The sequence below is a fragment of the Hirundo rustica genome, chromosome 2, assembly GCF_015227805.2.
Source record: "Hirundo rustica isolate bHirRus1 chromosome 2, bHirRus1.pri.v3, whole genome shotgun sequence".
Classification (NCBI taxonomy): Eukaryota; Metazoa; Chordata; class Aves; order Passeriformes; family Hirundinidae; genus Hirundo; species Hirundo rustica.
This window is the reverse complement of record NC_053451.1, coordinates 104,684,655-104,709,800: the sequence shown is the minus strand read 5'-3', so window position 1 is coordinate 104,709,800 and position 25,146 is coordinate 104,684,655. Positions and strand designations below refer to the sequence as shown.

Below are 25,146 nucleotides of genomic sequence, written 5' to 3'. Positions count from 1 at the left end.
TGCCTCAAAGCATCCCACACCAGTATGCATCTCAGGCTTTCTCCTATTAAAACTTTTGTTTTTCAGTAAAGCACCTCTATTTAGAAAATCGCTTGTGTGAATCACCAAGTCCTGAGGACTTTGTGACTGAACGCTTACTAGATGCAGATCTTTAAGTACAGCCCTCAGAGGGATTCAAAATGCCATCTAATCCATCTCTTTGCCTCCAGGTAAATTTGTAAGAAGTATATTCTCTACGGCACACTTTAAAGATGATGCCATGCATGACGGCAACCTCACAACCTCCCAAGGCAACTTATCCTGGCCTTTTGTTATCTTTACTGTTGGAAACCTTTTCCTAATTTGAAGCTGTTATTATTGGCCTGCATATATATAACATGTATGTGTGATATGACGTGTTATGCCTCTGCAGGAAACATCCAACACTCGGTAGAGCAATCAAATTGGAAAATTATGACAACCATATCAGTTTCCATCCAGAGATGAGAAAGCAAGCCCTGTATTTCCCAAGACATGACTGACCTACATGCAAGGGAGGACCTTGGTCTCTTGTGATTTTTCTAGGTCAGATGACAAAAATAATGAGTCTTAAAGGAAAGTGAGCTGGTTCTTGCTGAACCCAAGCAAGGAAGATCTCACTCAGAAGAACTAGTGGTTCCCAGTCCTGGGAGGCTCCACCTTCTCTAATGCCACTAGAGAACAGATCAAAAATCAAAGCTAGGAGAAAAAAGGAAGAGGATAGATGACTAAAAGTTTAAAAGTCAAACCTCAAACCACTTCACCATGCAGAAGATGTAGCTCAGAACACATTTTATTATCTTCAAAAGCGAGGAGCCTAAATGAGTGTGGAGTGATTGGTGCAATTAGAAATTATGCCATTCAAATATAAAGAGTCAGCATGAAAAGAGTCAAGGCACAGAGTTGGGTTATAGCTTCCCCAGCAATTCTGGTTGGAATTTTTGGTCATGATAAAATGAAAGGTAGATATAAGAAATATTGATAGAGGTAGTTTCATGTCTGAATAGTCTTAGGAAGTTGAGACTGGTAGCTAAGTTGAAGCTTTTCTGGAGTTACAGGTTCCCACATGTAGTTGTGTAGGGGACATAGAAGGACTAAAGTTGTTTTGGAAAACCTGAACCTTTTTCTATGCTTAATATAAACTTTCACCACTAATAACAATCACAAGAAAATCCTTTTCTCTTCCCTCTATTCACATTTTTAAATGAGAAAGTAATTCTAATTTCTCAGCATATAATTAGCATCAAACACATCCAAAAGGATAAGCAGAATGAAGATGTCTATTTTCATCACTGAACACATAAGCTTTTAAAAATAACATGCTGAAATGGGCCAAGGGGAGAAGACCTTTACCCCTCCATCCTTGCACATACATCCCATAGTGATGCCTGCTTTTATGGCAGTGCAGGCTGCCACAGGAAGCCAAGGTTAAATAGTTTAAGGTTGAATAGCCTGGCTCCCCTTAGAGCTAGCATTTGTGACCTTTAGAAGACTGTGCAGACCAGAAGCTGGTAAATATTTGTTTCTAAGAGAAACCCAAACAATTAAGAGCAAAAAGATTTATTGACTGTAGTGACTCACAGTTGTGGCCTCATGGGAGGGCAGTTTCCAGCACTTTCTGAGTGTTTTAGAAGTGCCCATTGCACACAGCACTGTCCTGAACACATTGGACAGTTTGGTGTCACCTTGATAACAGAATCACTGGATTTTAGAAAGCAGGAAGGACATTGTCATGAGGAGTAACGGCCATTTGGATTGTTTAGCTCCCTGTCAGGACCTTGGCCTCTGACTGTTCTTTCTGCCTTTGGAAGTGACCTGAATACTTTTGTTTCTGATGTCTTAGCTATGCCTATTTATCATCTTCTTTGTCTTTTAGAAAATATGAGGAAGATCAGGAGAATGCCTGATCTTCCTAACAGGGGGGATAAAAAGATCAACATTTTTATAATTTAATTAAACATTTCCAGAAGTTGGAGCAGTAGGAAACAATATTGCTTCTGAAGTAACCCAAGTGGGATCAGCAGGGGCGCCCACATAACACTGGTGTCTGAGGACTCTGCTCCCTGCAGCATCAGTGAAGGCTGCAGAATGAGAACATCCTAGCGCAGATTATTGCTGCCCTTCCCCATCCTTGCTCACCAGGGCCTGCTCACTCTGTACAAGACACTAATAATCTCTACACAGCAAGAGTTAACCCATTAAAAATAAAGTGCTGTAGGTAGAAACTCACCAGACTCTCTTCTGTAGCAAATAAGGGGCTCAGTTGTTAAGGGGTCTGATCTTTAAAATGACCTTTATTCTAACAGGACCATTGGGAGTTGATTATACCCTGCATATCAGGTGAGACAGCCAGCATAAAAGGTTGAAAAATTAAGCTGAAACAGCCTCCCAAGCTTCTATGTGCTAAGACAGTTGTGTTTCTGCTTGTTCCAGAGCTGATGGCAAAATTTCTATTTGCTTTGAAGGAACCAAACCAGTCTCTGTTTACGTGTAACTCTGTAAACTTTGGACTGAAAAATACTTTTTCGACCACAAAGTTCACTTGAAGAAAATTTCAAAATATAGCTCCCTGAAGAGGATCTGTTAGACTGTTAAAGCAGCAATTTTATATCATCAAAGGCAAATAAACCTGCTTGGGGAAAAACAGACAGGTGATTTGTATGGTGACTGCTTTCGTATTCTGTTTATAATTTCAACTTACAGCCTCTAAACCAGAGTCAGGAGCAGTAGAAATAGCAGGATGTGTGGTTTGTTTGCACAGACTGTTTATTTTACGTGTACAGCTGGTGTGTGTCAAAGGCGCGTGGATATGGCTATTTCAAGGTATGTCCTGAACATGAGTGTTTTCTTTCCAGACAGTGCAATCTTCAAACACTGGAAATTATGTTAGGGTGCTGATGTTGGGAAGTATGGGAGAATTTACTTAATACAATCAGAAGTTACTTAATTTTTACTTACTTACTTAATTTTAAATAATATTTACTTAATACTTTTCAGAAGTATTGACTTAGCTGGTGTAATGAAGTGCACAGTATTTGCCTGCATAATGATGAGCTGAAAGTCTGCCTCCAGTCTAGTTTGTTAAGTTAATATTTTGACTTTTCTTTTGGTGTTTTTTGGTTTTGGTTTGGTTTGTTGTTTTTCCAGGGCTGAAGGCAAATTTGAGCTAAATGAAGGTGCAGGCAGAGAGATTATCTATTGTTCTACATACATAAACCTAATTACCTTTTGAAATCAGGTTTCTTCTGACCACATCTGTCATTTTCACAGTGCAAATTCAGGAAATTTTCTTTGTGGTAACTGGTCTGTTGGACCAACTTGTCTGTTCAGCAAAGAGGAGGACTGGAAGAGGATGAAAGATAGGGAAGCCTTAGTTGCACTCTTTCAAGATGGTCAAGTTGGCCTAAACTACTGAATTTCTGTCCTTGAATGACCTCCAGAAAATATTAATTATGTCATTACTTGTAATTTTTAAAAAATTGAGGCATATACTTTTTAATCTTCTTCATCCTTTCAATGCTAGGATACGGAATTGACACAATTGCGTGGTAGTTCCATTTAACCACGTTTCTCACTGAACTTCTGCTCTCATTAGCATCTTCCCCTTGAACATGCCTCTGGTGGGATCAGAGGAGGTTCCTTGACCCCAGTGCTGCTTTCTTAAATGGAGGAGGAAGTTGCACTCTTTCCTGTGTGTGAGGACTAAGAATTTTCTGGCAGAACCTGGCGTCCTGCTGAACTGTATTCCCCACCCTCAGCCCCAAAGCCACTGTCTCTTTCCTGCCAGAGGAGTTTTGCCATACCACACCTCTGGCTAACCTGCATTCCTGAGCAGAGTGTGTGCTTGCCCCAGGTGCTTTGGGTGCCTTTGGCAAGGCTGGAGTGGCACATCCAAGGGCTGCTGACTTACGATGTCGGACAAGTTCTGCTGAGAGATACCACCTGCTCAGGGCCACCTGGAAGGCCAATGGACTGGTAAGGCTTTGCAGCATTGGGAGGGCGTTTTGCTCTTAGACAATTCAAAGTTTGTTTCCCCCCCAAAGAGTTTCAGGTCCACCTGTCCTCTTCACCTGCTTTTTCTTCACTTGTCTACAGTTTCCTTTCTTGGGTGTGACAGAAGAACAAACATAGAGCAATGATTTTCCAGCTTCAGGCAAAATACAAACTCTGCAATTGTACCAGGAAGATGCTGCTGCACTCTTGTGCCAGGTGCACACTCTCGGGCTCAGGGCATGAGTGGTCACTCTCTTCAGGAGTCACTTATGCCAATCCTTATCCTAGACAGACGAGCCCAAAATAAACTTGCTGAATATAGAACAGCCTTTCAAGCTGTTTGGGTATACTATGTGTTTTCTTCTGTGCAGGCAAACCTTTGCACTTCCATGATGGAGTCAATATTTGCATTGTGCCTGTCATAAGAACTCTAAATTAAAATTCATAAAAGTGAGCTCATAATACATTAGTTCTTGGAGAGTGCCTTGGAGATGACGGGTTTGGCTCATTGCTATTCCCAATTGATGTGTAATGCCCAGCTGGCATCCAGATCCCACCAGGGAAAGACGGGAGATAACTGAAATCCTGCATGGCCTGCTAGGACTCTGGCCAGGAAAAGAAAATTTGGCGTACACGATTTCTGTAACTGCCCTAGGAATTTCTTTCGGGGTGGAATTTAGAGGTTATGTCTGGTGTGGAGGGAGTTGTCTCTCTCCCTCCTCGGTGAGCGGCACCACCAGTACCTTATGCCACTATGGACTGGCTCTGAGATCAGCCTGACGAGTGATCAGAGAGGCTTGCTAGTCACACACCAGTCAGTAACTCATGAAGATTAGGGGGGCAAATGACACGCATTCCACCAATGCCTTTGTCACAGTCCAGTATGGCTTTATTCAGTCAGGTGTCACGGAGGAAAAAAAGCCCTCTAGGTGCCTGGTGGTTTGTCATCCATCCTTCATCCTTCGGCATGTGCAGTCAATTCCAGCCGCACTTCACCCATGGGTGCTCTCCCACTCTCAAACCTGAGAGCTTGTGAGTAAATGAAAAAGGATCAGCATGGTCAGGTGCAAGGATAAGCCTGAGACTTATATGACATGGATGGACCAAGTCCAAGTCACCAGGTAATGTGGTAGTGGTAGATCACAATTACAACAATTGTGTGTAGGCTCTAGGAACACTTTTAGTGACCAGCTGAGTGTGGACATCAGGATCTCATTATCCCATGCAGTAACAGCAGCTGATTACAGTGTAACCTTTATTTGCTCACCAACAATCCACGTCTGGGAGAGCATTTGCTTGATTGTGAATTTAGGAAATCAAAGAGGATGGTAGAGCTGAATCCTAACAGCTAACATGAAAAGCACCTTGGTTGCAGAGACATGCAGCTTTGCTTCAACACTGCAGTTTAGTTCATCTCCATGGTGTCCCAATACAGGACAAGTGTCAGTTTTCTCCTCCGTGGTCTCAGAGCACTGGTTGTTCCTTATATCTCTGTCCCTATAAAAACTTACTCTAATTACAAGTAAATGCATTCAAAGACCATTGAACCATGGGAGGCTAGGCCCATTTCCTCATCCCTCCTGGACCTGAGGTGTGTAGGGCAGTGGTGGGGGTTTGTGCTGGATACACGTGTCCGGGCAGAGCGGGCTGTGTGCGGCGGGGGCAGCGCCGGGTGCGTGAGCCCAGCCGGGGCAGGGGGGAAAGCTCAGCTCTCCTGCCATGAGTGCTCACACAGCCCAAAGCTGCAGCCTCTCACCACTACATGAACCCAGGCAAATAAAGGCTGGGAACCCAGTTCAACCAGCCCCAATGCCACATGGGGGTCAGGAAGGTTCCTGTTATAGCAGGAGGGCTTCCGTACTTGCAGAAGGGATCCAAGAGCAGAGCAGCTTCAGCTAGGGCTGTACATACCCAGGCTGTGCAAAGTCAGCAGCCAGAGGCGTCTGTGAGCATCCCTGAGCTGGACGCAGAGGGAAGATTCTCCTGGGCAGGGGTTGCAGGTTCTTTTCTGCCCCAACAACAGCACAGGCAGCACTGCTTGCCCAGGGGTGAAAGCCAGGGCTCAATGCAGAGCATCTCTTGTGCCACCTGGCCATCACAAGAACACCGCTGTGAGATGCTGTGAAAGCTATTAGTGCATCTGCTCTGCAATGGGCTCATTAAAATACACATTCTCCATCATTATCCTGTGGCTGCTGTGCCTGACTCATCTTACTGCAGTTGCTCTGGAATGGGAACCCAGGTTAAAAATTTTCCAACTTGTTTTTTATTCACCAGGGAAGCTCATGTCTAACCCACTGAGCTGGCAGTGGAAGTTGGAACAACATCTGTCTTCATGGGACGCAGACAAAACCTGAAAAAACAGGGAGAGGAAACAAATGAGGCACTGTCTGATTGAAAGTCTGTTATTTCATGTTGCCTTCACAATTTGACACAGAATACTTTCTAGCACAGGTGTAGTTAGTGCTGGAGTAACCCAGCTGGGACATGGCCACTCCCAGCCCAGGTGTGCCAGTGGTATTTCCTCCTTTCCTCCTCTTTTTCCACAGAACCACAGGAAAGTGCCACACAGCCATGGTTTAGCAGCCGTGGTCTTGCAGCAAGCTTTGGCTGGCATCCCTGCTCTGGCTCCTGACCGTGCTCTGACTCTTCTCCCCAGAGGCAGACGGAGCCTTGCACTCAAGGGTTTTGCTGCCAGCGCTGTCCCCAGACACAGAGCCCTCTGAGGTGGCACATGGATGGACGCAGGGTGCTGAGGGTTTGCGGAACTTCTCTGACAGGCTGGAGGAGGCACTGCCTTGTGCTGCCTTCCTGCACCCCCAGCTCACAGGGACAGTGTCCTGTGGGCACCACTCGGACAGTGCTTAAAGCCACACGCAACCCCAGCCTCCCCCTGCCAAAATGGAAACCTCACAGCCCACACCCACTTCATGCAAGCTGGGAACCTTCTCTTTTGCTTTTATACACAGACATGATCTCACCAGACATTGCTTTTCGCTGCAAGAAAATTCCTCTTTCTTACTGTTCTGCTCTTAAGGACTGCCTTCCCGGGCTAAACATCCTTTGCTTTAAATAGATGTGCTGACCCAAATACTGCCGTGAACGATTATTCAAGGATGAAGAACAGACTGTAGTCCAAAGATTTTTGCAAGACATCTTAAATCAATATGATCTTTCTGATTAGCACTTCTAGGAAACCTGTATGGCTCATTGCTTGGCTCATTTTGCTGCTATTTGTTCATGTGGTATGTTATCAAGCATCTGAAATATTAACTCTGTTGTCCTCTGGACTGCACTGATTTTTTTTGGAACAAAATGTAGGCTTGTAATCCTCTGCTGTGGATTTTTGTAACGAATATTTCACAGTAAGCCACTTGTTAGTAATGAGCCTAATATCACTTGTACGACTCCTTTTATAATCTTTATTCTTAAAAAATAATTGGCTAAGCTGAAAATAATAATTCAGTTGTTTATTAACCGATGGCCTACTTGCAACATTAAACTGAGCATGGTATTTCAACTTTGTATAGGAAAAAAAAAAACCTCTGCATGTGTGGAAGCCAACATTTTTCACAGCACACAGCTGAATGGGGTTTTTTTATTTAATTTATTTTTATTTATTTATAACACAAAATGTATTATCTACTCCCAACAAATCAGCACCATTGAAACACTAATGTTTCCCTAATTTTAAACACCATCTAGTGAGTCAAACATTAGGTCTGATCTCCCAAATTAACCCCGAGGAAAATAAGATTCTGGTTTGACTGCATCCCACTTAGTGCTAGGTCTCGTGCTGAGATTTTTAAGTTAGATGTTTAGCCACTGCCTGTTCTCTTACTAATGGGCATTAAATATTCTTCCAAAGGTGCTGGAGACCTGAGCTGCTGAATGAAGATAATTTGTTTGTTGACAAAGCAGGGTCTTGTCTGTACAGGCTCCCTAGTTAGACAAGGCTACTGTCTGGAAGTAAAGCAGGAAAAACCCTGATTTTGATAATGATTTTTTTTTTTTTTTTTTTAAATCACTCCACAGCAAGAGACTGGAAAGGATCTGGTTTTATTTCAATTATAAGCTATGTCCGGTTGTGTCCCCGCTCCGGGTGGGAGCTAACCCCCAACTAGCTCGGGTCAACACGGACACAAAGTTTCCAGTTCGTTTTGGCTTCTCGGCTCAGCAGCTGGACCCAAAGGTGACAGTCAACAGCAGCAGAAGAGAAAAGGCTGGCTCTCAGCTTAGCAGGTTAAAGGATGTTTATTAGCAGAGATCTCCAAGCTCCGAGGCGAGCGGCTCGGAGCTTCCAGGCTGAGAACCCCGCGGCTGAGAGCTTCTCGGTGGAGAACCCAGCGGCTGAGAGCTTCCAGGCTGAGAACCTGGCGGCTGAGAGAGTTTGCTCCTCCCTCCCACCCCCTATAAGCGGGGGAGGGTCCCAGGGAGGATACAAAAAAGACCACAAATCAGGGGTTTCAGGGGGTAACAAGGTGTGCCCACCCCCAAGCTTCAGACCACTAAAATCCAGAGCCAAAGGAATTTCCCCCAGGCTACCTATCACCTGAAGCTCTCTCACGGAGATTTCACAATCTGGGAGGGACCCCGGGAGTGATTGGCAAGCTGCCCCAGAGAGGGGGGTTGGGGCAGAGGGGATGTTACATGTCATGTGAGGTATGGGATGATTGACACAAAATACCTTATTATACAGACAACACAAAAGGGATACAGAGTTGGGGATACAGTGAAACGAACCATAACATAAACTTACAAAAATCTAATAAAACAGTTCTGCACCACCACAATAAGCCAAAGGAAAAAAATTGCCAGGCAGATAAAGAGCTTTATTAGCATCATGATTCTTACTACTTCTATTAGCTGGCTTGCCATGAAGATGAAGTAGGTCTGAGAGGGAATAGCACAACAAATCTGTATACAATTATAGGACCTGCTTACCTGGCACTGGTGTTAAATCAGTTCGGTTAAATCAGCACCAGCAACTGACCTGTATAAACAGCTACCCATGGATGGAATTTGTTTGGAAAGCAAGTGATGCACAACCGGTTGGGTTAACATGGAATCACTCTGGGCACAGGCAGGGACATTCCGACTGAGCCTTGTTTGGCCTCTGAAATAACAGAGCTTGTGGCTGTAGCTCTGCTGGTACTTTACACGTGCCAGCCAAACTGGTGCAACATCAGGCAGGGTCTGGCCTGGCCTTGCCGGGGGTGAGGAAAAGGCACCTTGGCTTTTGCCTGGCAGTGCATCCCTTGGGAGGCAGGAGTGTCATTCGGGGTCAGAAGTAGTCCTTGGCTGCTGCTGGCAACACCCTCAGCTGGCCAAGCCATACATTTGCCCTCTTTCTGGTACACCTGGGTGCGGGGGCAGTAGGATCTGTGTCTGTGTCCTCGGTCCCACTGTTCTGTGGTCCCATCACACCACTTCAGCAGTGCCCTGGGGCTGGAGGCCGCGGCTCCACGGCAGACCAGCCCCGCTCTGGGCACGGGCTCTCTCCTGGGGGTGCATCCCCTCTGCTGTGCTACACCTGCTTGGGAGGTCACACAGTGAGGAGGCTGACAGCCTGGCCTGGGCCACAGAGACCTCTCCGCTGGTCTGGTTTTGGGTTTTCCCCGTTTCTCCCTGTGCATCAGCTCCTGGCTGTGTCACAGGAGTTGTGGCAGCACAGGCTAAGGGCTGGTGGAGGACAAGGACTGTTGGTGAGGAGGAGGTGGTGCCAGGAGGTTCATATGCCAGAACTGCTGCAGGAACTCTCCTCAAACTCAGCCCTGTGCTGCAGGCACAGCTCCTGTGCTCATCTGCCTCACACCTCAGGCTCCCAGGGAAATTGTGTTGGACAGTGCCCACCTGCTATTTCAAAACAGCAGAGGTTTATCTGCACCTCGTGTTATAGAAATCTGGTACCTGATGGGGTTAAACTGGGGAAAGCAGCGTCTCTAGGAGTGGGAGCATTTAAGGCCTGGTCCCTCATCACCAGGACTCATGCCTGCAGAGGGGGCACAGAGGTACCTGGCCTTTGGTCTCTACTTCCAAAACAGAAATATCAAAACTGAAGCTTGGAATCAACTGCACAGCTTCAATAACACCTGAAATACCTTAGAGTTGTTCCAATTTGGACATAGGCAAAACCATTGGGAAAAAGAAACAAGCATCCCTTTTCTCCTTCATCCCTACTGCCCATACATGTCGTGTTGCTAGCAAAGGGTAACATCTTTTAGCAAGATCCTGATTTATGGTCTATAATGTCATGACAGAAAGTGAATTCAAGTGGGAAATACATTTTCAGAGCTATACAGCAACAAAAAAATGATGTTTTTGGAGTCCTTCCCCACAAACAGAGCAGAGTATGTACAGGTATCAGTCTGTTTAGCAAGACAGTTTAAGCTCACTGGAACAGTCACACAGCATGCACAGTCCATATTAGGATCCAGTCAGCTCCAAACACTGCTCATCTACAGGGATAAGCCAGAACTTCATGACATCACATAAATAAATATAAACAAATATAGTAAAAAGGCTTTACCTTGGGCTTAAGCAAAAAGCGAAATTTTCCAGTCCTGTGGGATCTTCCTCTGCTCCCAAGTCTGCTGGCTCACAGTGCAGCAAAATGATCAGGCATTTATCAACCCTGGCAAGGTCTGCAAGTCCTGAGGGTGTTTGATTTGGAAAGAAAGGTGTCAGGAGGAGATTCCTGAACACCTTCACCCAGAGTTATGCAGGGAAAAAAGAGAAGAAATAAAAACAAGCTTTAAGAGGTCAGAATGTGTAGCGTGCCCAGAGCTGCTATTCCTGATAGAAATTAGACCCTGAAGTGCCCAGGTGAAAATCAGGGATAATCCCTGTATAAGTGCTTCTAATTGGGACAAACTGAAAGTGAGAAAGTTGAGCAAGACAGCTCTGGCCCACCCCTGGGGGCTCTGGGTTTGTTCCCAGCTGGTAACTGAGAGCACAATTATGCAAAGCCTCCTCTCTAAACAGAACTTGGTTTATTAGGGCCAGCCTGTGGGAATCTATTTTTGTCGCCACTTTGAGCGAATGTGTTACCCTTGTGATTTCCAGCCCGGTCATTCCAAGTCAGCTGCTTTGGCTGTGGCTGTCACTGGAAGCTCCCCCATCTGCCCAGTCCCTGGCCCCATTTCTCACCCGCCTGGGGTTGGCTCCCAGGCAAGGGGGATGAGGGGATGAGCCTGTGGCTATTCTGGTAGCTGTGAGCTATGGAGGTGTCACGTGAAGCAAAGAGCCAGAAATGCATGTCAAATCGGACCAGTGACTAATCATGGTATTTTGGTTGTCTTAGTGGCTGCCGGGGAAAGATTTATGGGCTCAGAAAACCTCCCCGTAATAATCCCTGGGCGCTGATTTGATCTTCGGCTGAGGCTTCCCAAGACCGCGTGGAAAGAGGACAGAAAGGGAGCTGCTGTCCCAGGGGTGGTGACGTCTAAACTGCTTGGAGTTCAAAATACAAACGAGGAGAAGAGTCAGCGCTCTCTTCTCATCTGTGTCTGCTCAGAGCCACGCACTGGCAGCCAGAGAGGATCCCTTTGATCTGCCTGTGGAGCAAGAAGGGTTGGGGGCGACGGCTGGGCAGACACGAAGGGCCATTTATTGGGATTGTCATCTAGCTCCCTCATCTGTCACCTGATGGCCAGCCAAGCAAGTGCTCGGCACAACTGTGGACTCCTCTTCCTTGCGCAACTTGTGGAGGCAAGAAAAGTAAGCATCCTACAGCTGCTATGACGTTCAGCTATTCTTTCTATAAAGGAATGAATTGAATTCACTACAAATCTACTAACTGTCCCCCTTATGCCAGGCAAGAGACTGACTTGGATTTTTTTTGGGTTGGGCTTTTCTCTAACAGCTGGAGGTCTGCTGGGCATTCAAGCAATGGCTGTTGAGTAAGGCAGCTGTTTCAATATCTAATTGCATTTTAGCTCTAATAGCTCAAGGGGAAAGCATTGCATTGTCTGCCATGAGCTACTTCCTGTCCTACTGCAAAGCACACTGCACCGCCGTGCTCGCCCAATACCAGAGCCTGAGATCAGAGGGCTTTCTCTGTGATATTTTGCTGAAAGTGAAAGAAAACGAGTTTCCTGCGCACAAATCCTTGCTGGCATGCTCCAGCGACTACTTCCGAGCCATGTTCAAAAGCTATACCCAAGAATCTAAAGCCAGTGTCATTCACCTACAAGTTGTCTCACCCACTGGGCTCCAGCACATCCTGGATTTCATTTACACATCCTTGCTGCCCCTTTCCTTTGAAAGCCTGGAGGATACCTTGGAAGCTGCAAGCTACTTGCAAGTGACTGATGCTATCAGCTTGTGCAATCAGTATTTAGTTAACAATCTTGCCCTGGAAAACTGCTGCTTCTCTGCCAACGTGGCCAGGAGGTTCTACTTGCCAGATGCCTTAGCAGCCACAGAAAAATACATTATCAAGAATGTCTGGAAGCTGCTGGACTTGGATTTGTCAGGACTTCTTGAGCTGAACTTCAGGTCCTTGCTAGCAGTGATTCAATCACCAGATCTCCCCATGGTGGAAGAATGCCGCCTGTTGAATCTTGTCTTGCTGTGGTTGAAGCAGGATAAATCCAGGCTGGATCACGCAAGCAGCCTTTTAGAGCACGTAAGATATGGTCTCATCCCAGTGGAAGAGCTGAGAAAAACCTACACACAGTCAGAAGTGCCCCTCTCAGCAGGTATTAAGTGCTTAATCATAAAAGCAATAAATTATCACACATCTGTATTCAAACAGCCTGTCCTGCAGGATAAGTTCACCACACTGAGGAACCAGAAAACTCGGATCATTCTCCTGGGGGGAGGCACAGCAAGTGAGGGGCTCGTCACCGATGTGGTGGCCTTCGATGTTTACAATCACAAATGGCGAACCCTCACGCAGCTGCAGGACAGGGTGCAGAACCACAGCGTGTGTGTGGTGGGGAACTTCCTCTATGTCTTGGGAGGGGAAATACAAAATGGTACCCTGGGCGATGCTAAAATTGGAAAGACCTTACTGGTGACAAACAAGGTCCATCGGTACGATCCAAGATTTAACACGTGGACCCAAGTCACGGGCATGCTGGAAAAGAGATGCCAGTTTTCTTGCTGTGTCCTCGGCAAGGATATCTTTGCCATTGGTGGAAGGGGTGAGGATGGGTCGCTGCATTCATCTGTGGAAGTCTATGACATCAGCAGGGACAGATGGACGAAGGCCAGGGAATTGCCATGCAGGATACATGGCCATGCCAGTGCTGTTTGCAAGAACACCATATACATCTCCGGGGGCAAGTACTCAGCCCCAGCCAGCACAAGCAATGACGTTTATTCTCTGAGCTCACTTGAAGGGCAATGGGTGCAACGAGCCCCAATGAGCATTGCTCGGTTTGGGCATCAGATGGCAACAATCAGGGGATCCATATTCACCTTTCTGGGATTATATGAACCTTTCTCTGAAATAGAAAGGTATGACCCTGATCAAAACCAATGGACTCGGTTAAGACCACTGGTCTACGATCGATTCTCCTACGGCCTGGCAGTGGTAGAGGAAACAGCTCTACTTATTGGGGGAAAGAAATGGCAAAACTCACTGGAGGTCTCCACGCAAGATGTGGTTGGCTATGACATCGACAACGATGGCTGGGAGGAGATCTGCAAGGCCCCACTGCCGTGGTGTGGGCTGCAGTGTGCCGTGCTCCAGCTCTCCGAGGCGGCTGAAGAGCAGGACAGCGACAGCCAGCAGAAGAAGCTGCCCAACTGCTGAGCTCCCATGCTGAGGAATATCTGTCCCAGGAGATGAGAGAGCAGAGCAGTCCCGGAGAAGAAAATTGCAGTGGCACTGAATGTGAGAGTGGAAGTTTTGCTTGGATAAGCCAAATGTTTGGTGGAAACAAGCAAGAAAATCTGGCTCCAGCACAGGAAACACATGTAGGATTTATAAAGCTGGAAGCTGATCTCATTGAGCAAGGATGTAGCAACTAGCACATTTAGAAGTGATGAGTGAGAATTGTAATCCTTGACTTTTGGATAATACCTAGATAGCAATTAGTAGGTGTTGCAAGTCGGATTTTTCATATATTAAAAAATATAATCCATCTTTTCTGTTTTCTTAATCAGAGGTAATTTTCCCAGCTGGTAAGTGCTATTGAGTTTTTATGCTATGGCTAAGCAAAAGGAAAGAGAGCTGTATAAAGACTAGAAAATTGATGCCTACAAGAATTAGCAGCAAGTATTGCCAAGGAAAAGGTATTATTTGATATACTACCTACAAGGCAAGAATGTCTTAGCTAACCAGCCTGAAATTACTGGACAGAAAGCATGGACTTCTCACTATGTAGACTCAGCTACAGCTGAAAGTTAAAACAGTGTTTGGTTGATAGAAGCCATTTCTCTCAGTGGCCTTTGGTGTAGAACACCTTCCAGATGTTTGTGTTATTTTCGAGACGCACACTGCTCGTGATGCACGTTTCTTTTGTATCCAAACCCTGTGTTAGCTTAGATGGCCAGAGCTGAAGGGTATCTTTACTGTTAGCCTCCAAGAAGTTTCTCACAGGAGTAACAAGCTGTTACTGATGCCTTGGCATTTACCTTGGCACCATAAGCAGTTTTATCACACCTGTTTGTAAGGGTACAATGCTTTGTTGCTGTTGAACTGCTACATGAGAGAACCCTGCAGTCAAAAAAGGTTTACTTTCATCAAAGAGTACAAAGGGGAGGGAGGTAACTGCAGGTTTTCAGAAGTCTTTACTCAGTGTCTGCCCACATATAAATCAGTAATAGCGTCACTCCCTTTTGGCCACGGTGGCAATGTTTGAAGTCACACAGGGGTACTTTAAGATACAAGGATTTGTGAAATGCAGACAAAATGGTCAGATGCCACAGAATCAATCTGGTATGGAGTAAAGTGAAACTTGAGCCATAAATGTTCATTTAAAAGCTAAATTTATTGTACTTCATTTTACAGTGTTCCCTTTCTAGGCTGAGAGTTAATACAATAAAAATATATATAGAAGAACATTTAATAGTCTTAAAAGAAGGCAGCACAATGGAGAGGACACATGTTCTTTGTCACTAGACTAGCTTAAAAAACTGTAATGTTTAATTTTCACCTTTAAAGCAATCAAGCTAACTTTACTAATGTAAAGTGCAGGCAGAATGGCTGTTGCATAGCAACAGATCTAAGTCTTCTGAACTGCCTTGGTTTTGACAAGGAATCAACTACACAATGTGCATATACATCCATCAGATATAAAGAGTTTTTCATATGAATATATTTACTTTTGGTCCAGTAAAACAATAGCAAGAGAATCTAAATGCTTGGAACAATAGCACAATCCATTTCAAGTCAAGCATTTTTAAAGAGAAATTTACAAAAACCTCACAAATTTAATATACAAGTCAGTACCCATGCAGGAGATATATGTCCAGTTTATACAAACAGTATTCTTCTAATGGTACAAATCTTACACTGGATCCAGAATTCTATACAAATGTCAATACATGATTTGTCATCCATACGACTTGAATATAGGATCACTGAAAATGGGCTACAGAAAGGCCACTCTTCTATACAGTTGTGCAAAATCTGCAGAACATTTGCAATCCAAATGCAGTAACAAGACAGAAAATGAGGGGTAGAAAGAGGAAAAGAAAGAAAATGAGAAAGGGGGTCAAGACAGAAAAAAAGGAAAGGAAAGGAAAGGAAAGGAAAGGAAAGGAAAGGAAAGGAAAGGAAAGGAAAGGAAAGGAAAGGAAAGGAAAGGAAAGGAAAGGAAAGGAAAGGAAAGAAGGAGAAAGAAAGAAAGAAAGAAAGAAAGAAAGAAAGAAAGAAAGAAAGAAAGAAAGAAAGAAAGAAAGAAAGAAAGAAAGAAAGAAAGAAAGAGAAAGAAAAAGAATGAAAGGAGAAAATAAATCTGTCCATTCTTTCCTTCATCCCTTCATGGATATAACTGCCAGGAAATATCAGAGTTCATAAGGTTTAAAGTACATTCATGGAGCTGTACAGGCAATAGTCTCAGGTTGGTTAAGAGTACAACTCACTAAAGTATAAAGGAAGCTTTTCCTTTCCACATGAGCATTATTAAATCATATCATGAATCGTAACTTAAGCAGCAAAATACTGAAGAGCAGCAGAAATATTTTGTCATGCTCGTAACATTTTTCAAAATTAAGCCCATAAAAATTAAATACATGATTTAAAAGTTCCCTCCCACTTTTATTTCCGGCATGTGCCTAACTCTAAGGATCTATTTCCCCTCATATTCACTGGGTTGTCTTCAACAGATAACAAATCCCATGGAAGTTTAAAACATTTTAATTGGCTTGTGAACTCTGCAGAACCCAGAGACATCCCTTCCCCTTCAAAAGCAAACCACAGGCTTTTTTACTCCTCGATTATTTTTCAGGTTCTGTGCTCAACTCTGCTCTCATCCCTGCACACAATACAGCCAAATCTCACAGCTCAGAAAACACATAGGAAACTACTTGAAAAGTCCGATTCACTCCTTTTCTATTGTGGGAATCTTCAAAGCATCCCAGATTTGAAGAATTTCACTGGAAAGCTTTTCTACTGCTGCTGTTCTGGGCTAAAGAAATGCTGCTACCAAGGATGTTGAAAGTCTACATTTTCTCTCTTGCAAAATCTGCACATTATACTGATACCTTCAGTGCAAAAGCATCATCAATCACAGTACCATGACTATTTTTTTTTTTTTTAATCAACCTAATGTGATTAACAGACAATACACAATTTGGTCTTAATTATAATACAAACCAGCATTCCTTTGCACTGGTGGTAAACCTTAGCAACAGGCTTTAAAAAAGCACAAGGAAATAAGACCTAACCTTTTGACACTTAAATTCACATTAGTCATGTTTTTGTCTGCCTGTTTTCACCCTTTTATGTGTTTGACAAAACTGAAACACAACCACTGCATTACACTTTTTCCCTGTTATTTAAGAAAACTCCTAGAGTTTCTCATGAAATATAAAAATTGTTTTTCTCCCACCACCAAAACAGTACCTGCACTCCAAAAATGCAATGCAATACTGGAATTATATAATATAAAATATCATTGTAAAACTGACCTTTGATAACAAAAGCTTTAGCATGTGGAACTTCCTGCATGAAGGCCACAGTCTTCCAAAAATTCTTTTAAATCCATTTCTTCAATAGCTAAAGATCATGTTTTTTAATTCACAGAAGGTAAACACAAACAGAGCGTTGGTAGCATATAAAATATACAAATCCTCATTAAAGAAGTGGTATCGTTGACCATTGAAGGTTTCACACAGCTGAGTAACATTAAAATATATAATTTACTAGAGCTCTCACATATTGATATAAAAACTACTTTATGCACTTAAGTAAAGGGCTGGAGTGTAGCAAATGGACAAAAAGAGAGACTTTTATACATGTGTTTCTATGTAAGAGTGAGTGTGTGCTAACGAGGCTATAAGTGTTTCAACCTCAGACGAGCCATTAACAGAGTCCCTTGAGGGGCTGCTTTCATAGACGTTCATGAAGAGATCAAGGTACATTTGTTTCCATTCTTGAAAGTCTCTAGACGTCAACGCTGGATTATCCAAAATTTTATCTATAATGGCTACTTCTCCTTCCCTGGCCTGTGAGAGAAAAGGAACAAGCAAAGAGTTAATGCAAGTGATGAGTCATTGGCAAAATCAATCACGTGGGTGGAAGGAGAGAATGGGGGTACAAACCCAAGCCTGGAGCCCCTGAAAGCACAGGGACTATCTGCTCTATGAGCACTCACAAATAGGAGCCCTTTCTACAGTGTCACACATTCCCCTGTGGGACTTGGGCTTCCCTCGCCTTGTCCAGAATCCTCAGTAAGAGTTCCTATTCCCCCACCTGCCCCCTTTTTCAGCCCCAGAAAAAGCAAGCCCTGTACTGTTTACTATTAGCTGCTTGCATTTCTCAGGATGAGTTTCACACAACAAAGTGCCATCTGTTTGCTGCTCTTGATCAGCATCAGAAATACTGCGTGGGTGTGCGGGACGCAGACACGCACACACGGCCTCGTACCCGGCAGCACAGCCACACCTCTTCACCAGGCTTGTCATGGGGGCACCCGAGCTCCGCACTGCAAGGGCTTGTGCAAGGAGTCCCATGGGAATGACAACTCATCTTCACTGCAGAGCTACTGCATGCCATGGGCTGGCTGGCTGCAACCTCTTCCTGCCACTGATGTGGCAAAGAGAAGGCAGAAAAAGGGACAATGTAACAGAGCTGTTGGTACCTCCTTATGCACCATGGAGGCAGGGGAAGCAAGCGTACCATGATCCCTCTCTGGGGATTGGTTCACAGAGCTGAGGGTCACAGTAAGCCTCAGGTGTACCCACAGCCACTCACGCCAGTTGCAAGCAGCAGAAGATGGATGCCACAGCCATAATCCTTGGGAACACAGCTAGCACACAGGTTTCCAGCACTGCTCCTCAGCACAGGAATGGTGTGGCCACCAGCAATCTCCCCTCCTACCACCCTGCGAGAGGGATTTCACATTCCTCATGGCTAACTCACATTTTCCACGTCCGTACTATGAGTATGCTAAATCTTTCTGGGTAGCATGGCAAGGGGGAAATATCAAGCTGTGTATGATGGGACAGATTAGGAGGGTCAGAGACATCTTCTATAAGCAGTGCTTTCACTGCTGTGCAAACAACAGCAAATTAACACTAACTGATAGAATACTCATTTTCAGAGAGGGCAAGCTGAGAACAAGCTGTGGAAAAGAAACTATGGGAACTCTTATCACCAGGTCTCTGCTTGAGTTTCCATAACTTATTTCTCACAGATTGTACTGGTGCACTCTGCACCAGCCAGGTGCACACCTCTGCACTACCAGCCAGGCAGCTCATACTCAATGACAGGAGAATGATTTTGTGTTATCACAGGAAAGAAAGCACAGGGGTCTTTCATTAACGACTCAGAAGATGGGACACCAAGTGCGAGAAGCAGTTTGGAGGACTGTCTCTGGATACCATCACGTAGAATAAAATTCAAGGAGAGTTCAGAACATCAGTGCCAACAGGCCAACAGGCTGGTGCAATTGGCTGCACTCAAGAAGGAGAAATCAAAGGCACTGATAAAAAGAAAGACTAATTGATTAGGTAATAGCAGTATGCAACAATTGTCAGTCGTATGGCATTTCAGCTCTGGGCTGAAATGCAGCCAGTCACAAGTTACCACGATGTCACTGCTAACCAAGCATGTGTCACTCTGCACTGCTGCTCTATGCAGGAAACAACAATTATCTGTCTTTGCTCCTTCCTGCCATTCCATTTTCCATTATTGGTCTCAAGCACCAGTAAGAATGACTTACACCAATCACAGTCCAAACAAGAGCACTGACAGGCCTAGAAAATATGGCTCATGGAGATTTCAAAGAGAACAAAAACATTGTGTTTGCTTGGTCCAAAGGAAAGAAGTTCCAGAGAAGCACAAAACCAGGGACCTGCCAGATCAAGAGGCTGTGCTGCTTTTTGGACTTCCCTGAAGGGAAGCAATTTGATTTGCAGGAAGCCATTGGTATAATGTACCTCAGGTATCAATAACCCCCAACAAAAGAGACAATGCAGCATGGTAAGAGGCTGCTGATGCTGAACCACAGTTGTGGTGTGTGAGTCCACTGTGGTACAAAACCACAACTCCAGCATGAACCTTCTGCCACCCCAACATGTATGAGAGCACTCTGATTTTACTTCAGTTTCTCATGCTTGTATAAGTCATGGACAGCTGTGAATGTTGTCCTTTTTTGCCAGCCTTCAATCCTGCAAAGACTTGAATGCCAAGAAAATAATACGAGTTGCCTTCAGTGAGATGATACAGTACAGAAAGTTAAGCATGTGTAGGATTTTTTTCAGGATGGGAGCCCCTCAGCATGAAAATAATATTGTTTAAATGCTTCTCTAGGTCATAGAAAACTAAATTAATTAATGTTGATAAAGCTCTCTTTGATGAAAGCTGTTACAAAACGCACTGTACAATTATCTGGCGACTTAAAATGTGGTAATTTAATATCGTTAACAGGGTCCCTGAGGAAATCCAGCATATTGTTTGCTGAAATTTCTATCAGGACGGAACTGAAACTGCTGTAACAAACAAAGGAAGTTGACAAGGAGGCTAAATGAGCTGTGGTACATTTAAAATTACCATAAAATTTTTCAAATCTATCCTTATCACTATCTACTTATTTAATCAACCTTACTGAATAACTACAATGATCCTATCAGTTTACACAGAAAACAAGCACACAGTTTCCTCCTGGACAAGCTCATCAATTAGAAAACAGTCAAGTAATGCAAGAGATACTGTTCCCTTCTAAAGGCTGGCTTTGCTTAACTTTAGACTTTGGCAATTACAAAGCGATTCTGTTTTGGTAAATGAAAACATCCAGGAACAAAAAGGGGTTTAGGTTTCCTCCAATAATTTGTTGTCAGCTTCTCTTAAACTGGCTAGAGGAAGAGCAGCTGACTGAGAAAAAATACAAGAAAATAAAGAAATTAAAACTGATCCCCTCACTTTGACTGCTCTCCCAGGCACATTTTTCTCTGCTTTTCAAGCAGCACTTCTCCATGTCTCCCTTGTTTGCACACCGGGGCTCAGCCTGGACTCCAGCTGCACACAATAATCTCTGATTACAATACAGCCCGATCCAACCCTGGGGCAGGACTTTTCCTCCCTGTTTTATCTCACCTTTAAAGTGCTTTTCAGAATTCGCAGCTGGTGCAGTTTTTCATTGACTACTGGATCGCTACATCTCTTTATAAAAGATTTCTTATACTCCAGCTTAGTGGAAATCCGGTGTTCTCCTAAAGGAGACAGGCTGGCCTGCTCCAAGGCTCTGTACAAATCTTGCAAGGAGTCTGCTGTTTTTTCCTCTATAGTTTCAACTGCAATGAGACAAAGGGGAAAACAAAAAAAGGAGGAAGGAATAGAGAAAGCAACAATGTATTATTAATGTGATTACATCAAGACCTATCAAAAACCTTTGCAAAATCTTTAACAGGTTGAACTAGACTATAAAGAGAATATTTCACAGCCCCTAAGCTCCAGAAAAGTGTTGTGACTACTCCTTCTTGCTACTGCCTTCAGAAGAAAGGGAGTAAAAAGAAACAGCGCAAGGCATTGTAGTATTAGAGTGACTTACCACCAGAAATCAGATTTCTGGTATTGCAGGTATATAGTTCTGGTGACTTTTCTGTCACAAGGAGAGGAAGCCCTGGAAGCATCCTGCTAAGGAAACACCAGGCATCACAACATCTTGGACTGAAAGTGCTGATAACAGCACTCAAGAATATGTGATGATGGCCTGGAATGACATGTCCTTTTCCTTCCTAGGAAAGTCCACTTATTTTTGTCTCTTATTTTTGACACTCAGCAGTGCTGTTCAATAGTCAGCAATGCTGTCATTTATGCTGGTCTGTTACTTGACTCTTACCTGAAGGTTTAGCAGCAGATTACAGACTAAATGTAAGAGCACAATCGTGACCTGGCAGCATGGCAAATCAAAACAGAGCTGTCTGCATTATAGTTTGGTTCCGAACAATTAATATTTATTATATACTATATCAAAATACATAAATATGAGAAGTATTTATTATAGATTTAAAATATTTGTTCTAACTAGTACTGAAAGCATATAAAAAGAAAAAAAATATCAAAAAGAAAGGTTTTCCTTATTTTAAAAACAAAACCAAGGAAAAGCTGGGTATGAAGTGTTTACTCTGGTATGAGCCTTTGAAATGCTGCATTTAGAAAACATCAAACCACTTCAACCTTTCACACAATGTTTCCCCCAGAGGAAACTCTTTGGTGACTCTGAGCAAGCTTTGCAAGCACCAGTGCAGTCACGATTAGCAGGGTGGGCATCAGGATTAGCCAGGGCAGCCCTTGGGACAGCGTTAGCTGTGTCCCTTAGCTCTGTCCCTGCTGCCCCTTATTCACTGACACACATGTTCATGCAACAGCCAGACACTGCCTGTGCGTGGCCTCCTGGTTGCTTCCAGAGCCCTTGGGATCCTCCCAGCCAGTTTTGGCTTTCACAGTGGTGCCTGTTTTCCTGGTTCCAGGTGCCTGTGACCTCGAGAGGCTTTCCTAGAAGCGCTTGTAGGAAGGCTGCCTGGTTTCAAGCGTTAGCTTTACCCTGTGACTGACCCTGCTCCAAGACAGTCACTTCTGCTGGTTTGTTTATCACACACCAAAGTACCCTTAGGTAAAGAACCTCAGTGTCCTTAGGTGATTAGAGGGCTTTTTATCAGTCACCAAGAGAGAAGACAGCTTGTGTTCAGGAGTGACATTTTTAGTCCATCAAGAGCTACCTGAGGTCACCTCCCATTTTAGCCCATACTATGGGCAATGACTCCTCAGGCTCAGACAAGAACTGCAGAAACCAAAACCTCCTCACTCCATCACAAAAAGTGTTTGCATTTGTACAGCTCTTCATGCAATCCAAGAATTTTACAATCAGCAGTTAATCTAGCTTCATCTCTCATCAGTTTATTCCTTTAGCCTTTTAGAGAAGAGCTGTTTATATATATTATAAACAACACACATTTTAATTTTTTTTGAGATATGGAAATGAAGAAGGGTTGGAGACTTTTTATTGATGGAAGTATTTTGAGTCTGCACAGAGCTCCCTAAATCATCCCATCCTGTGCTACCCTGCTTGGTGAGCACTGTTAATGGTGGCTAGGACTGAAATAAAATAGAAATTACATGCATTTCTCCTTCTTGTAATTTTCTTTCTTATTAAAACATCTAATGGGCTAAAGGACAAAACATGCAGCAGCTGAACAATTAGAGTGGTTAAAATCTTTTGTGGTCTTGATTTTTTTTATGCTTTCTTAAGAAGTCTATGCAGCAGTGAGGTCAGAAGTTTGGGATCTCTCTATCAGTTCCTATTGCTGAATGCTGATGTCCACCAGTCTGACAGCTGTGGAAGGGGAGTGATTTGCTAAAGGGCAAAGGGAAAACTCCCTCCTGGTCTTACACAGGAGTATTTGACACATGTTTATCTCTCTCCTTCTCATCTCTTGCTACGCAAGGCAAAAGAGATCTTTCCTCGGGTGTCTCTTCCCCAGCAGCACTGCCAAGGTTGTACCCTGAGGGAATTAGGACAGGGATGGCTTGCTGAAGAAGCAGGCCAGCACTTTGACTCCACACCACCTAAGTGTACTTTGCTAAAGTCATCTGTAGCCTGGATTGGCAACCAGCCACCACATTGAGGCTTGCCATCAAAAACCCATGGCTTCCTAAAAAACAGGAACTCCCCACCAAGACAAAATACAGCATTTGAGTTCACCCCTAAGATTCCATACTGGATGAGAAGTGCCTTTAATGAACCTGGATGGCAACATGGCCCCTGTGTGTATAAACCCTGTGCTAGGGGGCTTGTCCTGCCCTCCCTCCCCACACTGCTGGCCTGGGATCTGCAGGGCTGGTGCTCCTCAGGGCTCATCCCCTGGGACAGGCACTCACAGCTCACCGTGGGGCTCAGAGGGAGCAAGGACACCACATTTCTACGCTTGCCCAAATGGGAACAGCTCTGAGACCGCACAGGAAAGGCACAGGACTGTGGGGGCAGGACACAGGCTGGGTTAGGCAGCAGAACACCCACAGGAGGTCCCTGGAACACATCAGCACATCACCTCCACACAGCTGGGGCTGCCTCCCCCCCACTCTGTCACCGACTTGGTGATGTCACTATGAGCAGCACATCAAAAAGGGGACAGGATTTCCTAAAGAGGAAAGAGGAGGGACGAAAAACAAGTCCCTTAAATGCCTTACTGCTGCTGAGGCTGGGAAAGCTCTAAAGAGGGCAAGATGCCTTGCTCACCAATGGTGGGGGAGAGGGCAGTGGGCGTCATGCAAACACATCCCAAGCCCTTAATATTTTCTAGAGAAATGCTGAAGGTGGGGCTGCTGCTCTCAATTGCGCTCAGTAGGAGGGAATGAGATTACACACACATCTCCCCTCCCTCAGCCTTCTGCTAGAGCCTTTGATTGATTTCCTGTAGGTGTTGGTGAAACCCTTGGCACCATAAAGCATCTGAGGTATTCTGTTACATATAGAGCTGAGCTTGAAACATATTTTCTTCTTTAAAATTCCTGGATTTGTATGCAAGTCATGCCATTCCAGCACAGCTGTCTCATTAAGGAAGAATAAGATCTCTGGTAATGTTTTGTTTAAGTAGGAAATGTGGTCTAATAGGATTTGCAGGTGACCCTGGACCAGCTGCCAACACAACAGTTGTTTTTCACACTCATTCGGCTGCTGAGTCGTGGCTTGCATCTTTCCTGTTTCTCAGAATGCGCTGCCAGGTCACAGTTTCCACATACTGCTGAAAAGCAGGGTCTCTTCTCTGAAGCTGTAATTTTGTGCCCTGCCCCACACAAGCCTGAACAACTCTAACTCAGGGGCAGAAGTAAAGCTGCACAAACGGCAACACAAGGGATCTAAATCTGGTGAGAACCCTATCTTCCAAATGCAAGAATACACAGGCACTGAATTTTGTAACAAAGAAGCTCCTGCTGTCTTCAAGTGAATGCAAAGCTATTTGCATTCAGTTCTGGAGATAATGAATACATCTATCTAGTAAATGTGTTTTTATTTTTCCCTATTCTGCTTTCCATAGGAAAATTTTCTGAACTTTTTGTACTTTGCCCTCAGTTCTTAGAATGCCATAAACATTTGTAACTACTTCTACATTTTCTCAGGAGAGAGAGACAAAGATTACGGCTGAGCAGGTCAAACTCCAACAGGTGAGGAACTGTTTGGTTCTTGGCATTCAGGAAAAACTGGTGGGATTTCTCATACTGTGTTGTCACATGTTGAAAAGAGCATGCACCAAGCTCTGTGATGTACTAAGTGTAATCACCTGGCTCTGTTAGGCAATTCATATTTCCATTACTTCCCTCTTATAAACCAAGATTATAAGATCATAAGGTACTTAAGGGTAAAAGTGACCAGAGAGAAAAGTTACCATTGGTATTTACATGGATCAAGAGATGATTGGTCCATGTAAACTGATGATTCAGGAAGATGGTACTGAATTAGAACCCTGTAGAAGGTCACCACTGCAGCCCAGCTGGCTAACACACTGCTCTCTGGACAC

The 25,146-nt window shown here is 44.2% G+C and overlaps 2 protein-coding genes and 1 long non-coding RNA gene across 6 annotated transcripts in view; 1 reads left to right on the top strand and 2 right to left on the bottom strand.

The window, feature by feature from the left end:
• Window positions 1-4,878: 4,878 nt before the first annotated feature.
• LOC120749656 (uncharacterized) lies at window positions 4,879-10,996 on the bottom strand. Its single transcript, XR_005699719.2, has 2 exons — window positions 10,541-10,996; window positions 4,879-6,364 (listed from the first exon to the last, which is right to left on the bottom strand). It is a non-coding gene; the product is annotated as an uncharacterized LOC120749656 (long non-coding RNA).
• A 284-nt stretch (window positions 10,997-11,280) lies between these two features.
• On the top strand, window positions 11,281-14,107 carry KLHL34 (kelch like family member 34). Its single transcript, XM_040057056.2, has one exon. It carries the CDS (start codon window positions 11,987-11,989, stop codon window positions 13,772-13,774), a length of 1,788 nt encoding a protein of 595 aa, XP_039912990.1. The 5' UTR covers window positions 11,281-11,986; the 3' UTR covers window positions 13,775-14,107.
• Window positions 14,108-14,962: 855 nt separating this feature from the next.
• The window catches only part of CNKSR2 (connector enhancer of kinase suppressor of Ras 2), a 204,830-nt gene continuing 194,646 nt past the window's right edge, over window positions 14,963-25,146 (bottom strand). For 3 of the 4 annotated variants that reach the window (XM_040055339.2, XM_040055341.2, XM_040055342.2), the window contains 2 exons: window positions 20,726-20,922; window positions 14,963-17,634 (listed from right to left, as the gene is read on the bottom strand). In XM_040055339.2, the coding sequence (XP_039911273.1) occupies window positions 17,419-17,634; window positions 20,726-20,922 (413 nt within the window). In that variant the 3' untranslated portion in view covers window positions 14,963-17,418. The remainder of the gene's footprint in view (window positions 17,635-20,725; window positions 20,923-25,146) is intronic. The other variant, XM_040055344.2, reaches the window with a different exon arrangement.